General features: G+C 47.5%; 1 protein-coding gene across 1 annotated transcript; it reads right to left on the reverse strand.

Annotated features, from left to right (window-relative positions):
- Positions 1 to 236: 236 nt before the first annotated feature.
- On the reverse strand, positions 237 to 13906 carry OASL (2'-5'-oligoadenylate synthetase like). The gene is made up of 6 exons (XM_077875942.1): positions 13439 to 13906; positions 9985 to 10267; positions 8519 to 8694; positions 5294 to 5535; positions 2612 to 2759; positions 237 to 1266 (listed from the first exon to the last, which is right to left on the reverse strand). The coding sequence occupies exons 1-6, from the start codon at positions 13634 to 13636 to the stop codon at positions 766 to 768; spliced, it is 1548 nt and encodes a 515-aa protein (XP_077732068.1). The 5' UTR covers positions 13637 to 13906; the 3' UTR covers positions 237 to 765.
- Between the last annotated feature and the right edge of the window lie 2874 nt (positions 13907 to 16780).

A 16780-nucleotide genomic window follows, 5' to 3' on the forward strand; every position in this document is an offset into this window, starting at 1 on the left:
GCTGCAGGCAGCGCCAAACCGCTGCTCCACCGGGGCTGCCCGCCCCTCCCTTTTTTAAAAGAAGAATTTTCCCACTACCTATAAATGTGGGCACTGGGACATTATAAAGGATAAAAGATAGGGGGTGGACCAGCCTGTCCACCCTATGGAAAGGAGGCACTTTTCTGCCCCTGAAGCAAAGAGAGGTGGAAAATAGATTTGATAGGGAATAGTATTGATAAATTGCCCAGAGGCTGTTGAAAACCAGTTATAAAGTGCATTTTATTTTATTTTTTAAGATTTTATTCATTTCAGAGAGAGCATGAGCAGTGCAGAGGGGCAGAGGGAGAAGCAAACCCCCCCTACCCCCCACCCCCACCCCCGGAGCATGGAGCCTGACTGGGGACTCCATCCCAGGATCCTGGCTAACTAAAAGCAGGGCCTCCCTGTGTGATTGGCTAGGGAGCTTATTTGGCTTTTTCTGGTTGGCTCTAAGCTGGAAATGAGGTGGAATTAGGGAAGCTGGATATTATTGACCAAGTCCTGACGATTTGGAATTGATTGCGGCAGAGATGGTGGTTTGGCTTCGGGCTGGGGACTGCGGAGGTTGTGTGGGTCAGAATCCTATTCTCATATGTGGTCTGGCCATTGTCTATTATATACCAAGTGTCTCCCATCCCTCCTTGTTCCCCTACTGGCAGGGCTAGGCTGTTTCCAAAGCTGGTGAAGACGCCACACCTCCCCAGGCAAGGGCTGGAAGAAGTGGTTGATAGGCTGAGTCCTGTATTATCTGGGCAGAAATGGAAACCTTTCAGCTTTCTTCTTGGAGAGGATAAGGGTGTCGCGGTGCTGGATCCCATAGTTCTGCAAAGGCAACCAATCCTTCAGGACTTGACCTTGGAACTCCAACTGCTGCTGCTTTCTGGGTAGCCCTTGCTTGTATTCAATCTGCTGTTTCAGGCCCAGGATGAAGCCTTTGGCGTCAGTGGTGTAGGCATCGCTCCCACCATCAGGATTCTTTACAAAGACCTGGATCTCGTGGGAGTTGGTCTCCACCAGACAGATGCGAGTGTTGGAGAAGACACCGTAATCGGCCAAGGAGTACTGGCTGCTGAGGAGCTGCTGCTTGGCACCCAGCTCCTGGAGGTACAGATGCTGCAAGCCTGAGCAGCACCGGCTTTGCCACATCTTCTCTTGAATCTTCTTTATGGGCTTATAAGGGTTCACCCTAAGGATCAAATCTGAATAACCCCATTGTTCCACTGTCACTTGGATGTCTCGTGCCTTCTGGAAAGGAAGAGAAAAGGGAGAGGCGGTTAATTTCACACTCCTCTGCCTGACATGCAAAAGCTCTCCTTACCTGTCCTCGTATCTCTAACAGCAGCAGCAGAGCAGCAGCAGCAAACATTTCAGTTGTGCCAACTACCTTCCAGGCCCCGTGCTGGGCACCTGTCACACTCCTCTGAATGTATTTTATTTTCACAGTAGCCCTATGAGGTTGGTTCCTGTTAGCCTATTGTACAGATGAGGACATTGTGGTCGAGCAGAGTTAAGTGATGTACTGACCATCACAAAGATAGTGAGGAGCACAGCAGGTATTTGACCAAGGTCAGTCAAGACTCTAAAGTCTGTTCTTCGCCACCACCAGAGGTCATGCTCCAGAGCCTGGGAGTCTCTGATGGCTGAAAACAGTACCTGTAAGGTGCTGGGCAGGGCTGGATCCCTAGCTGATCTTTTCAAGAAGGAATATAGGCCCAGAATTCCCAAGTCTTCTGATTTTTTCAAGATAAAACTCTTTGCACAATGATTTTTACATTCAGGAAAAATCCAGAGGCATATACTTTTCAGTCTGTTTGTGGGCCTCATTTGGCTGGTGGGCCCCACGAAGACCTGGGTGTACAAATCCTGACCTTGCTCTTAGCAGTGTGATCTTGGTTAATTCACTTAACCTCTCTGAACTTCGGTTTATTCATCTGTAAAATGTAGATGATAATGTTCAAGATAGTGATGATGATGATGATGATGATAATACTTAACCCCTCTATTTTACAGACTTGTCCCCAGACAAGCGCTTGGCTTGTACTATTAAGTACAGTAGGAATAGAATAAAATTGATTATTATGATCTTTGCCTGTACGATAGGTTTGCCATTACATGATAATATTATTTAGCATTTTTTATTCCCTGAGTAGCTTTTCTGGCAATTCTTTTCTTTCTAGCAGTTTTGTGCAAACTTGTTTCATGGGCTTGCTTCCTACCAAAATCCAGTGAGCCCTCTGGGGGTAGGGGCCATGTTTTATTTCTGCACTGCTGTTGCCCCCCACCATCCCTAAGTACTGGCACAAAACAGCTGATGAATCCACTTTCCTGGCCTCAGCTCATGTACCAATGATTGAGAGTATGACTGATTCTCCAGGAGGTTATGGGAAAGAGAAAGAGAAGGAGAACATGAATTTGAAAGGTAGCCACCTGAGGCTCAGAGGGTTGAAAACTGTCCCCAAGTTCAGAGAGCCGCCTGTCCTGGCTCTAAAGCCCTGTAAGCTCCATTGACACAGAAGGTAAATAAGTAAATTCTATGCAGCTACCTCCTTCTGAGCTTTGAGCCCCTGAAAGCCCCAAGATGAGTCATTACCTTCACATTCCAGCTGGGGACTGGTTTCTCCTTGTTGTCATAGCAACAGTCCTGTTTCAGGCACTGGCGGGCCCTCTGAGCAACTATGTCCCATCTGTACCCTTCTGCCACATTGTGGGTGGGGTCAGCTGGATCCAGGATGATGGGTCTGCAACACAAGGAGAGGGTGCCCAGGCTTTTTCTGGGGGCCAGCAAGCCAAAAAGAAGCCTGCTCAAGCAATCATCGAATCAAATCACTGAACACATGCTGTGTCCAGAGCCCCAGGCCCATCAGTTCAGGAGGGCCTGAGAACATTGCTGGAGAGGAATAGGATGGGGATGATGATGTTTCCAAGAATTCCTTTTGGGGGTGTGGAATGGTTATGATTCCCAAAGGCATTTGGTAGCTATAACAGATGCCAGCTCAGGCAGGTGAGCATCATAAGGTCAGGGCTTTTGGTCTGCTGAGCAGGCTACATACGTAAGTTTGAGGCTAGGGCTGCTGCATTGCTTTGGATAATAGAAACACCACCACTACCAACTCCTGATATTTATTGAGGCACTGGGTCAAGCCCTATGTGAATTTACTTATTTTAATCCTTGTAACAATTCTAAGAGGGAGAGACTATTAGTTTCTTTCTTTTTTTAAAGATTAATTTATTTGAGAGAGAGAGAGGGAGTGCAAGCAGGGGAAGGGGCAGAGAGAGAGGGAGACAAGCAGACTCCTGCTTAGTGGGAGCCTAAGGTGGGGCTGGATCCCAGCTCTCAGATCATGACCTGAGCTGAAATCAAGAGTTGAATGCTTAACCAACTGAGCCACTTAAGTGCCCCAGGAGAAACTATTATTATTGCTGCTGCTGTCGACCGCATTTCACAGATAAGGAAACTGAGGCATAGACTTCTCTAAGTTCGTACAGCCAGCAAATGGGTGTTCTTACCCATCTGCTCTGCTTTCATGGAGAAGAGGTTCAGCTGCCGCCAAGTATCTCTCTTCTCTATAAATGATGAAAGAGTACTTAAAGCATATTGGCTTGAAGTGGGTCTAACAGCCTCCCTAGGTTGCTTGGGGTGATCACATGTGTTGGATGCCAAGCCTATGAATAAGACCTGGTTCTTGGGATCCCTGGGTGGCGCAGCGGTTTGGCGCCTGCCTTTGGCCCAGGGTGCGATCCTGGAGACCCGGGATCGAATCCCACGTCGGGCTCCCGGTGCATGGAGCCTGCTTCTCCCTCTGCCTGTGTCTCTGCGCCTCTCTCTCTCTCTGTGACTATCATAAATAAATAAAAATTAAAAAAAAAAAAAGACCTGGTTCTTGCCCTCTAGAAGCTTTTGGCTTAGGAAGGAGCTATGACTTTATCTATGACAGAATGTGACAGTACGCTATGGGAGTTTGCTGGACACGTAGGCTCTGTGCTTGCTACTCCCAACATCCCTGCATCCTTGAAACAGTCTGCTTAAAATAGGGAGCAGTGCCAGTGCCTATATTGTGAGATCCCCTGACCCAAAGTGACCCACCAGGTGACCCAACATGTAGGGCCTGGGCCCAGTGAGTAGACTAGTTCCCTTTGGGTTTCAGACCAGGGATGGTGGAGGTCCCTCATCACATGGAAGTAGGAGGGGAGCAGGGCAGGTGTGGGGAGTGAAGCAGAGGCCGTGAGAGGAAAGAAGGAATGTGGACCCATGAAAGAGTGGCAGAGAAAGGGGGTGTCTACAGGTTTGCTTCAGGTCCTGATGGCTTTCTAACCTTGAATTTTTGGATGTCTCATAATAAACCTTCTTTGCATCAGGAGATTAATTTTTTTCTTCTCTCTCTATATAAAAGAGGTCCAAGACTCATATAAGGGAACCATAAACATTATTGGGATATTGCTTGCGCTGACCTAGAGGGGATCCCGAGGGATGGATTTGAGTGCAGTGGTGCATTGGGAAGGACATGCCAGGAAGCACCAGTAAGGGAGTGGGAGAGTGAGACAGGAAGGGTTTGTATTGAGGTGATTACCACTGTGGGCAACTGAAGGTTAGTCCCACTGCAGGAACTCTGGGCAACAACGTAGCACATGTGATCCAGAGAGTCTTTCCATCTGAGATGGGAGGGAGCTGGGGTATTTATCCACCAGCTTCCACCGGTCACTGGGGAAGGCTGAAAGCCCTCGGGCAAAGGACACAAGTGCTGAGTGCTGGAGGTTGAGCCAGCCTTCACTGAAATGGCGATCCGGAGATTGGGGATGGGTGCTAGTTCTACATAGAGCTACATGCGCTACAATAGTGAACATGTCTCTGGCATCTACCATAAACTAGACCCTGTAGACTATATATATTTTCTCTGACCCTTACAGCAGCCTGCACTGTAGGTGCCACTTACTCCTATTTCACAGATGAGGAGCTGAGACTCACAGAGGTGCGAAAAAGGCAGAGCTGGGATGAAACAGGGCTCTATGTGATTCTTTCCATTTTTCCATGTTGTTGCTAGAATGCACTGAAATGGCCTTTTGGAAGCAAGGGAACTAAGTAGGGTGGGGTTCCTTGAGGAACAAGGAGATGGCTTACAGCTCCCCAACCCCTGGTGATTTTCAAAGATGGTCTTGGGATCCCAGTGCAGTCTTCCTGCTTGATAAAGCCCACCCATTCTGAGATGCGATACCGCCTTTGCCTCAGTTCATTCTGTTCCCTGAGAGATGTGGCAGACAAGCGGGAGCCCAGTACCTGTCTCTTTTGAGCTGTTTCCTGACAAAATCCTCAATGACTGGGTTCTGGAATGTGTAATACTTGGTCCAGTAGATGCAGAGGAACTCATACTCTTGGAACAGTTCCATCACAGTGGTAAAGCCTTCATCCAGCCTGAAACTCTCATCCTCTTGAGTGCCCATCTCCCAGGCGTAGATAGTCAGCAGCTCCAGGGCATAGTCAGGGGGCAGCGCAGCCCTGGGGCACTTGGCTTTCACATACTGTTGAAAGAGACAGGAGGGGCCCCAAGATACTGTGTCAGGTTGGCTCTGGATGGACCAGAAACTGTAAAATCCAACTTTTTGTCTCAGCTCTGCCACCTACCAGCTGTGTAATATCAGCCAGTCACTTCCTCCTCTGGCTCTAAAAGGTTTCCCCATTTTAGAATTAAGGGGCACAGTTGGTCCAGTGGGTTTTAGACTACGTTTTTGTTTGTTTGTTTGTTTGTTTAAGATTTTATTTATTTATTTGAGAGAGAGAGATAGAGCAGATGTGGAGGGCGGGGAGAGGGAGAAGCAGGCTCCCCACTGAGCAGGGAGCCAGATGCGGGGCCTGGTCCTGGGACTCTGGGATCATGACCTGAGCCTAAGGCAGATGCTTAACCTACTGAGCCATCCAGGCACTCTTTCTTTCTTTCTTTCTTTCTTTCTTTCTTTCTTTCTTTCTTTCTTTCTTTCTTTCTCTCTTTCTTTCTTTCTTTCTTTTTCTTTCTTTCCCCTTCTTTTTTTTTTTTTTTTTTTTTTTTTAAGATTTTATATTTAAGCAATGTCTATGTCCAACATGGGGCTTGAACCCACAACCATGAGATAGTTTCACATTGACTGAGCCAGCCAGGTGCCCCACAAAATATGCTTGACATAACTCCTGGAATGAACTTAGGAGGTGTCCCAAAGAGTGAGTGGGTTGGGTCTCTGCCACTAGCTCCCAGCTTAAGCAGCTCCATTTCTATTTTACTATACTGGGCTTCTGAAAGTTTTCCTTTAAAGAAAAGTCTTCTTTGCTGATAGAAAAAAAGGGAGGTTGGAGGTTTCCATAGAAGTTGGCAATGCTGAGATTCTGTGGGGAGCAAAAAATGCTCTAGAAAGCATTTCTTTCTTCTCCATTGTATGGTAGCTGCACTGTTTAGTTGCAATTACCACCACACTCAAATCCAGGGTGGATCCTGACCCAACGTGGTCCTCAGCATAAACCTATTCTCCTTGCTAAGTGATTGGTTCAGGAGAAGCTTGTGATGTAAGCTGGCCTCAATTTGATTGAAGCCCAGTTCTTTTGTTTGAAGAAAAATCTACTGTGTGTGGACATGAGGGCAGGAATAGCTGTGGCCATTTTGCCATCATGAGGTTAAACCAGCCTGAAGTCCAAGGTGACACAGAAAGACAGCCTGAGAGGTAGTATAGAGAGACAAGTCTGAAGACCCCAACAAACAGTGCCTGAAGCCCCCTTCCCACTGGTATGAGTTTTCACAAAGGAGCTGAAAATTGTCCTTATTATTTAAATCAGTTTGAATTGGTTTTTCTCTTACTCACAAAAGAAAGCATCTTAATTGATACCAGTCACTTCTTGTCTAAAGAGTCTTTATAGAGGAGCCTGTGTAGCTTAGTTGGTTAAGTGGTCGACTCTCGATTTTAGCTCAGGTAGTGATCTTAGGGTCATGAGATTGAGCCCCACAGCAGTCTCCGTGCTCAGTGGAGAGTCTGTTTCTCCCTCTCCTCTGCCCCTCCACCCCTTGCTCGCATGCACACCCTCTTTCAGATAAATCTTAAAAAAAAAAGAGAGAGAAACCATATGTGATCAAAGTCTTTTTTTTAAGGAGGAGGCTTGAACAAAAACAGAAGGGAAGATTCTAAAAGCAAAGCTGATGTATGATGTCCCGTGGACATTACAAAAAAAAAAAAAAAACACAACTATGTATATCATACGTAGGAAGAGAAAACACTTTGCCCTCTCAAACAGACAAAGCAAGCAAATGAATCATTCTATGGAGTTCTAGTTCTCCGAAGCCAAAAAACCTTGCATCATTTCCTGTAAGTAATTCATTTAGCAACAAAACCCGTTTTACTCTTGGCTTTGGCAATACTGATGTCTGAGGATATTTCACAATGTTGGTTGATGTGATAGTCATATAAGAAAATGGCTGTTTTCTCACCATAAACAGAGTGACTGTAAACCTACTAACCTTGAAAATTTTCTGATTTTGTTTTTTAAAGATTTATTTATTTGAGAGAGAGAGAGAGAATGAGACAGTAAGGGTGGGTGGAGGAGCAGAGGGAGAGTGTGTGAGAAAATCCTTAAGCAGACTCCCTGCTGACTGACTGCTGGGCTCCATCCCACGGCTCAACCCCAGGACCCCAAGATCATGACCTGAGCTGATATCAAGAGTTGGACACTTCACTGACTGAGCCACTCAGGTCTCCCTGATTTTTATTTTTTAATAAGAAAGTATCTTTTCTCCCCCACTTTCTAATTTTTTGGTTTGTTTCTGTGTCTGCTTTTCATAAGCTTAGATGACTTTGTTCATTTGGATTTTTTTTAAGATTTTATTTATTTACTTGACAGAGAGAGAGAGAGTGCAAACCAGAGAGCACAAGTTAGGGGCACAGCAGAGGCAGAGGGAGAAGCAGGCTCCCCGCTGAGCAGGGAGCTTGACGCAGGACCCCAGGATCATGACCTGAGCTGAAAGCGGAGGCTTAACCGACTGAGCCACCCAGGCACATTTAGCTATTTTGAAATATACTTGGAACCATGTGAGCCATCACACATGAAATCTAAAAAGTAGCTGTTAGGGATATGTTCACTTGGTAATGATCATGATAGGAACACGGTGATCTGTAGGGGAAACTGGTAGAGGTGCAATAACTGAAACTTCCCTCTTGTTAGTCCTTAACCAGCTGAGATTAACTAACGTCTGGAGAACTCAGTGAAGTCGACACTAGCCAGTGTAGACTGCAACTGGGGTGTTAGAAACACTTGTGTCCTGGGAAATATTGTATGTTCCTTACTTTTCTCCTTTTGTCTCTGTTCCCCTTCCTCTTCCTCCTCTACCTTCTCCACTATTTCACTCTACAGTATAAAAGTTTAGCATTTCCCCCCCACCCCCCACTACCATCCCCCCCACTCCCCCCCCTTTAATGCAGTTCCCTGGAATGGCAAATCAGGCCTTTTTTCCAGCACCCCTGAGGGGCTCCATCCTGGCAGCCCCCTCACCTGCAGATACCAGTGTTTTACTAGCCGTAGGAGGCTCTTCAGCTTGGTTGGCCGATGTTTCACGAAGTTTCTCTGCAGCTCGCTGAAGGATGGGGAGAAATTTCCAGGGAAACCTTGGGCCTCAATCAGACTCTCATAGACCTCAGGATATGGCTGAGAGTTGGAAGCAGAAGGCCCTGGGGTGGGAGGCAGAGCAGGGATTTAGGAAGCCCCAGATTGATAAGTGGTCTGTGGCGGGGAGTCTACTAATTCATTGGGGGTGTCTCTCCGGGGAAACCTGATACCTCACAGCCTAAGAGAATTAAACTGGGGGAGCAGCAGAGGGAGAGGAAGAAGTAGGCTCCCCCCCATCCCAAGCAGGGAGCCTGGTATGGGGCTTTATCCCAGGACCCCGGGATCACAACCTGAGCTGAAGGCAGATGCTTAACTGACTGAGCCACCTAGGTGTCCCTTGATTGTCCTTCTGGAGAACCAGAAGTCGATTTTCAATTCCTCAGGGCACTCAAGGACTGTTGTATTCCCTCGAGGTCCCCAAAACCCCAATTTCCCTTAATGGCTGTTTGGGATTTCTTTCTCAGTGATTTATTCTAACCTCCTGATACCAGAAGCAGAGAACCATCCCAGATAAGAAAGCTGGACTGCTCAAGCACGTTGGCTGGAGGGTGTGCTTTGGTGGTACGCATCACTAATGCATCCTGGCACTCTCTGTCTTGCCTAGGTGGGATCCCATTGCTGACATCTTCTCTACAAAGCAAATAGTGGCAGCCACTCTAGTTAAGAGGAGCTGGTGCAAGATGAAACCTGGTGGTCTGGAGTCTTAGTTGATACTGTTTACTTCAAACATTGAGGACTCTTTGCCTGAGGACAAACCAGAAGTGCTGGGGAGCTAATGGTCCCAGGAAGCAGCCCTCAGCCAAGGGTGATGGGAATAAACAACCCAATCTAAGATCCCACTTGGGATTCAGTTGAGGGGTCCTCTGTGCTGCTACCTAGAGTTCTCCAGGGGCACAAAACTCAGGGGCTCATGGTGGTAACCTTGTGATGCCTCCTCCCTTCCTTGTCCCTCTCCCCTACTTCCCTATCAGCATTTCCTGGGACTGCTTATCCTCACACCCTTGTCTTGGGGTTTGCTTCTGGAAAAGCCCAAACAATGACAGGCCCTGGCATCTGTGATAAATGCCACAGAAGCACCCCAGGTTCTGCTTCTAAAATATTCCCCTCTGCTGGTCTCATCATCTCCTCTTGCAATCATATATTTATCCATGTGATTCTTTGATAAGTATTTCCCGAGTGACACAATGGCCCAAGTTGGGCCAGTCTCATGTCTGTAGTTGCTAAGCCCCCAGCTCAGGATGTGGGTTGAGCAGATGAATGCAAGGTCTGCATGTGGGCATGAACAAGCAAGGGAGTTCAGGTCTCTGTGGGATGGTGAGCACGTGAGTCCGATGGGCTTCCCCTCCTCTTACCCAGGGCCCTGTAGGCAGGCACGATGGTGACAGTGATGATCTCTGCGGTCCTCCTGGTCTGGATGGTGAAGACAAGAGTGTCGGGGACTCCCTGGTTGATCTCCACGTCCTCAAGCCCAAGCGCCAGCAGATCACGGCAACACCATAGCTTTTTTTGTATCAGACTCAGGATGGCTTGGTGGTGCTCGGCCTCTTGCTGGAAGCTGTGGAAACAGCTCAGGAACACCACCAGTTCCACCTCCAAAGTGTTCCTGAGAACTGTGCCATTCCCAAAGGAGCCTACCTGCAGAACACAGAGCCCTGTCACCTGCCACTGCCTCTGCCAGGCCATCCCTGAGGCTCTTCACCTGAAATATCCATTTATGTTCCCCACAACCCAGAAGGATGGGTGGGTGGTACTAACATCCTCTCTTTACAGGTGAGAAAACTGAGTTTTCAAGGGAATAAATCTCTCACCCAGGATCACATAGTACACAGCAGAGCCTGGGTTTGAACCCAGGCAGCCTGACTCCAGAGGCCCAGCTTCTTATTTATGACATTGTAGTGCTTCTGAGATGGGGTGGTCTCACCTGCAGAGTGATGCCTTCTCCGGGACCGCTAAAGCTGATGCCCACTCCACAGAGTATTCTGAGCATTCTGGGCATCTGAGTAATTTCATGACATTGAAAAGTGGGGAGTAGGATTGCCTGGTAGATAAGAGCCATGGAGCAGCCTGGCTTTGGCCCTGCCTGACTCCTGCCCTTGTTTCTCAGTTGTGTGATCTACACAGCCTAATTCCTTGTCCACGAAATGAGAGTAACCATGGAATACAAGTCATTTGGTTCTTGGGAGGATTCGGTAAGATAAGGTGTGTCGGGGACTTGACACGTGCCTGGCATACACGAAGTCAGCCATATATACATATCTCTGGTCCTCTTTTTTGTCTTGGCTTAGATCATGCCTTCTCTGCCTGGGATTCCATTTCCCCATCTGGATGGAAGGAGCCTGAGCTGGATGATTTGGAGCAGTCTATTTGATATTTGTTTTTTTTATTTATTTATTTATGATAGGCACACAGTGAGAGAGAGAGAGAGGCAGAGACACAGGCAGAGGGAGAAGCAGGCTCCATGCACCGGGAGCCTGACGTGGGATTCGATCCCGGGTCTCCAGGATCGCGCCCTGGGCCAAAGGCAGGCGCTAAACCGCTGCGCCACCCAGGGATCCCTGATATTTGGATAGTCTAGACCTGCTCTCCAGTCCCTCCTGTCTCTGGTGTACAAAGCCGTACAACTCTCTGGCCTCCTGTCTTTCTTACCCCAGGTTGGGAGATGGGATTGCTAGTGATGCCTCAGACCTCAGGGTAGCTACTTCTCCTGCTGGTGGAATCACTACAGATTGCTTTATAATCCCCCCATTTGGCAGGGCTGGGGATGGAACCCGGTGTGGGGACAAAGCTGAAAATTGAGCCTAGACTTCTTGCCTTTTTCAAATAAGATCCAGGCAGAGAAGAAAGAACATTCTAGAATAAGCTTCATGACTTGCTCCCGTCCAAATCTATTTAAACCCAACTCATTCAAGGATAAGCATTCATTCATGCGAACCAGCCCAGCTCACTGGGTTTTTGCAGGAGTGGGAAGAGTTTAGAGCCTGGATAAAGCATTATTTCTCCTCAGCCATTGTTTTGGAGGTATCTCTTCTATTTTATAGCTTCGGGGAGGGGGGGGAAGGAACTCTGGTCTGCAGACAGAATTTGAGGGCTGGGTAAATACCACTTCCTGTCTTTAAAACTCATTCTGCTGGTAGCATCTTCTGGTCTCCAGACGTCTCCTTTTTCATCCACTTCACCCTCAGGATTGTCAGGGGTGCGATGGGCTGGGAGAGTCTGCTGGACTCAGAGTAAGAATTTATCATGATGCTTTTGCACATTTACCATGTGCAAATCTTTTAGCCTACATTGATGAGGCTTTTGCTGGACAAGGAGGAGATGATGATGATGAGGAGGAGACAGAGGGATTGAGAGACAAGAGGAGTCTAAGATCATATAGCTGGAAAGGAAAGAAGCCAAGAGTCAAACCCTGCTCTGTCTAAATCATATGGCCTCAGGTTCTAGGTGCTGGGGTGGGTGGAAGGAAGGGCTGGAGGCCTGAGATTTCTAAAGCTCTTCCTGAGGTGGCTGAGAACTGGGCACTGGGCTGGGAGTCAGACACCCTAATTCTAGTCTTGCCTTTGCTACTAGTTCACTGTGTGAACTTGAGACATCTCTCACCTTCTCTGTGCTAGAGTTTCTTTAATGTTTAAACAAAGGCTTGGCTGAGACTGTCTGATTCTCCAGGGACTTTCTAACTTTGACTACAGAAAATTGACTGCAGGTAGGACAAGAAGCAGCTGAAGGAAGGGCATGGGGGGAAAAAATCACTGTTGGCAACCTAGAGCCCTGGCTGTGGAATCAGATCCTGGTTCAAATTGCAGCTAGCTGTGTGAACTTGGGCAAGTCACCTTACCTCTCTGAACTTCTTTTAAAGAAAACTTATTAAAAAAATAAAAAATAAAGAAAACTTCTTCCTTCCTTCCTTCCTTTCTTTTTTTTCTCTTTAAGATTTTATTTTTTGTTCTCAAGAGACACAGAGAGAGAGGCAGAGACACAGGCAGAGGGAGAAACAGGCTCCCTGCAGGGAGCCCGATGCAGCACTCAATCCCCTGACTGAAATCACGCCCTGAGCCAAAGACAGACACTCAACCGCTGAGCCACTCATGCATCCTAAGAAAACTTTTTCTAATCAAAAACTTCAAACATAGGAAAAAATAGGAAGGGAATCCAATGAGCGCTCATACCCAGCCAGCTAAATTCAACAAGTTTAAACTCTTTGCCACATTTGCTTCATCAAAACCACTTTAGAGTAATTACAGATACCGAGGAACTTTGTCTCTGAATACTTCAGCATTTGTATCCAATCAAAGAGAGCATTCCCCACCCCTATAACCACAAAAGGATTACACCTAACAAAATCAACAATGACTGCCTTATATTATCTAATATCCAGGCCATATTAAAATTTCCCTACTTATCCCCAAAGTGTATTTTATGGATGGTCTTTTCACCCAGTCAGAGACCTTATATTGCTATTGGTCATTATGAATCTTAAGGCTCTGAACTTCCATTTTGCTCATCTGGAAAATGGGAAAAGAATAGTGCATACCCTATAGGGTATGCATTAATTAGAGCTAGCATATGGTAAGGGGTTAGGCTAGTGCATCCCAGAGAACTGAACTATTCCCATTAGTTTCCTTACCCGACTTATTCTGCTCAAGGCAGTACAGTAGGGTAGGGGGCAGGCCGCTCCATGGGTTGCCCTGACATGGGAGAAGCTTGAGCTAAGGATAATCAGACAGGAGGTCCCTGGCACCCTCTGGGATGAGGACATTCATGCTGCATTTTGCTCCACCCTGGTTTGTCGGTGGAGGGGACCGGTCTCACCTTGACCACTTTTAGCACCCGCACCTCCTGGTCCGGCCCATAATCCCCCTCAAAGTGCTCTTCCCTCAGGAATTGTTGCACAGTCTTCACGGCCTCCAGGATCTCTTCTTTCCAGCTCCGGTGGGGCTGCAGCCACTGAGCCACGAAGGAGTCCAGCTTGGAGGCAGGGGTGTCATACAGCTCCATGGCCTGTGCCATCTCTGAGCCAGAGTACCCCGTCTGCACAGATATATAGCCACACACCTACCCAGTTCCCTGTATACACCCACTTCTTCAAGGGGGATCCCTCTCAGCCTACTGCCAGCACCCCATGGGGAAAAGGGACCAGAGTGGAGAGGCAACCAGGGGTGACTGGCCTGACCTGGGGTCTTCTCCTTGGAATCCCTCTGCTGCAGCAGGGGCACTGAGGGACTGTCCAGCTGGGAGTTCTGGGGCCACCTTAACAAGCTTGGCTTCCGGCCTCATCTCTTTTGCTATTAGTTTCTATTCTCAGCTTTCAGTTTCCATTTATGATGTTTAGAAACTGAAATTGGCTTGGGTTTGGCCCTCGAGGAGGCATCTCTCCCAGGAGGCCAGGGTGGGTTGGTATCCAATAATCCAGTCATCTCCACTGTGTTATAGGAACCTGAGCAGGCTCAGAAAGGAAAGGGACTTGCTCACGGTTTTGGGGTGAGCAGCAGGAACCCCCGAGAGTCCAGCAGAACAGACTTTCAATTCCAGTCTGCCCCTCCTTTTTAAAAGATTTTATTTATTTATTCATGAGAGAGAGAGAGAGACAGACAGACAGAGAGAAAGAGAAAGAGAAAGAGAGAGAGGCAGAGGGAGAAGCAGGCTCCATGCAGGGAGCCCGACGTGGGACTCAGTCCCGGGACCCCAGGATCACACCCTGGGCCAAAGGCAGGTGCAAAACCGCTGAGCCACCCAGGGATCCCCTCCAGTCTGCCCTTTGCCACACTCTTAACTTCTCTGACCCTCCCATAATTTATCCATGAAAATGGGTTTAGTAATGACACCCTACCCAATAGGTTGTTGTCCAGATCATGAATGAGAGCGCTGAGCATGGAAAGCATTCAGTAAATGCAAATATTATTATTTGTTCACTAGATACCTATTGAGCACCTGCTAGGTCCCAATGTGTTAAATAGACAATACGTTGTTCCTGGGACATCTGGGTGGCTCAGCAGTCGAGCGTCTGCCTTCGGCTCAGGGCGTGATCCTGGGATCCGGGATCAGGTCCCACATTGGGCTCCCCACAAGGAGCCTGCTCCTCCCTCTGCCTATGTCTCAGCCTCTCTGTGCGTCCCTCATGAATAAATAAATAAATCTTAAGAAAAAGATGTCATTCCTGTCCCAAGGGGCTCCAAGAGTGGTAGGAGAGAGGGTCCAGTGTGAGCCTTAAAAGACTGGGGATCTGGCCAGGAAGGAAGAGGAGGGCATCCTGCAGGCAACGTAGCAGTCTAAATGACCCTGATGAGTGCCAGGGATTCAGTTGTCAAATATTCATTGGCACGGAAGGAGAGGAGGCAGGAGGTGAGAGATGTGCCTGGACAGGTGGGGAGGGGTTGCATATCGGAGTGCCATCATTCATCCATTCATTCAATGAGTATTTATTGGGTAGCTACTATGTGCTGGGGGTAGAGCAGTGAATAGACAAAAATCCCTGCCTGCAGAGGACTTACATTCTGATGGTGGAGACAAACCATAAACAGGATAAATAAGTCAAACTATAGTAAATAAGGTGCTAAGCAGAAGAAATAAAGCAAGGCAAGAGGTTAAGATGTATATATGTGTGTCTGTGCGTGTGTGTATGTGTGTGTGTATGGTTGAGTAGATGTTCAGTCTCAAATAAGGTGATTGGAAAAAGAGATATTTGAGCAAAGACATGAAGGAGGCGAAGTGAGTCATGTGTATGCCCAAGGGAAGACGATAATTCACTGCAGAAGGAGCAGTAAGTGCAAAGGTCCTGTGGTGTCAGTGTGCCTCATAGGTTTGAGGAAAAACAGCATGACTGGAATGGAATGATCAAAGGGAGAGACTGCAAGGAGATAAGGTTTAAGTGATAAAGGGCTGGGGAGCAAATAGTGTAGGATCTTGAAGATGATTAAGACTGACTTTCGCTCTGAATGAAATGGGGAGCCTTGGAGAGTTTCAAGCAGAGGAGTGACATGGTCTGACTTTCATTTTAATGAGATCATACTGGCTGTGGGCCCGTTGGGGGGGGGTGGCGGTGGGGAGAGGTTAGATTAAAAGCAGAGAGTGGTGGTGGAGGTGAGAGGGGAAGCAGGAGCTCAGTTAGGAAGCTACTGCAATAGTCCCAACAGGAGGGCATCTGGGTGCTCAGTCCGTTAGGCATCTGCCTTCGGCTCAGGTCATGTTCTCGGAGTCTTGGGAAGGAGCCCCACATTGGGCTCCCGGCTCAGCGGGGAGTCTGCATCTCCCTCTCCCCCCACCCCTTCCTGCTCATGCTCTCTCTCAAATAATTAAATAAAATCTTTTTAAAAAAATAGTCCTACCAGGAGATCTGGCAGCTTGGATCAGGATGGTGGTGGTGAGGGTAGAGAGAAGTAGTATGATTTAACTTTTTTATTATGGAAAATTTCAAACATAAACAAAAGTGGAGTAACAAAAGGAACCTCTGTGTACCATCACACAGCTTCAACAACTATCCAACTGAGTAAGGAGAGTAAGGAAAGGGTTAAGGTATAGGCAGGGAGAGATAGGGGGCCCCTGAATAGGCTCTGAAACTATTCCTGGCAGGCAAAATCTCTAAGACAGAGTGAACAAGAGATAAGGGAATAGATCAGACCACCTGGCCCCGGATGTTAGGGACTGTTTTTCTTTGGAGGCTACATTGTAATCACAGAAAATGACCAGACCTTAAAGAAGGAAGTCATTAAGGGTTTTGTCATGGTCCTTGCTCAGACCAAGAGGGTACAAGAATCTCAAGAGGGCATAAGCTTCCTAGCCAAGTTTGCAATAAAAGACTGGCCTTAAAAACCTTCAGTGGCAACCCATTTGAAACCCCTCTCAATCTAGAGAGCTTTTTCTTTCCTTTCTGTCCTCACCCTAATAAACTTTTACTGCACCTCCCCCTTCTGTGCCCGCGAGGTCCATTCTTCGACTCTGTGAGACAAGATCCCTGCAATCCTGCAACAGAACTGCAGACAATCTTTCAATTCGCATCCACATCTCCTCTCCTGTGTAATTTAAACCTGAATCCTAGATTTCACACCATTTCCCTGTGTCTACTTTGAATATAAACAGGTCCTGCTAATGGATAGAAGGTGATGTGAGACAAAGACTGGATTCAGGGACAACACAGAGGCTTTGACCTTGACATCT

Source organism: Canis aureus, chromosome 27, assembly GCF_053574225.1.
Source record: "Canis aureus isolate CA01 chromosome 27, VMU_Caureus_v.1.0, whole genome shotgun sequence".
Taxonomy (NCBI): domain Eukaryota; kingdom Metazoa; phylum Chordata; class Mammalia; order Carnivora; family Canidae; genus Canis; species Canis aureus.

What these genes read in the sequence shown, in the direction of transcription:
- OASL (XM_077875942.1), bottom strand. Translation starts at nt 13,636, where the DNA reads ATGGCACAGGCCATGGAGCTGTATGACACCCCTGCCTCCAAGCTGGAC. An exon ending in GGGTGCTAAAAGTGGTCAAG is followed by an intron (nt 10,268 to 13,438) that starts GTGAGACCGGTC and finishes TGTGTTCTGCAG; the next exon opens with GTAGGCTCCTTTGGGAATGG. An exon ending in TCCCCAGCTGGAATGTGAAG is followed by an intron (nt 1,267 to 2,611) that starts GTAATGACTCAT and finishes CTTCCTTTCCAG; the next exon opens with AAGGCACGAGACATCCAAGT.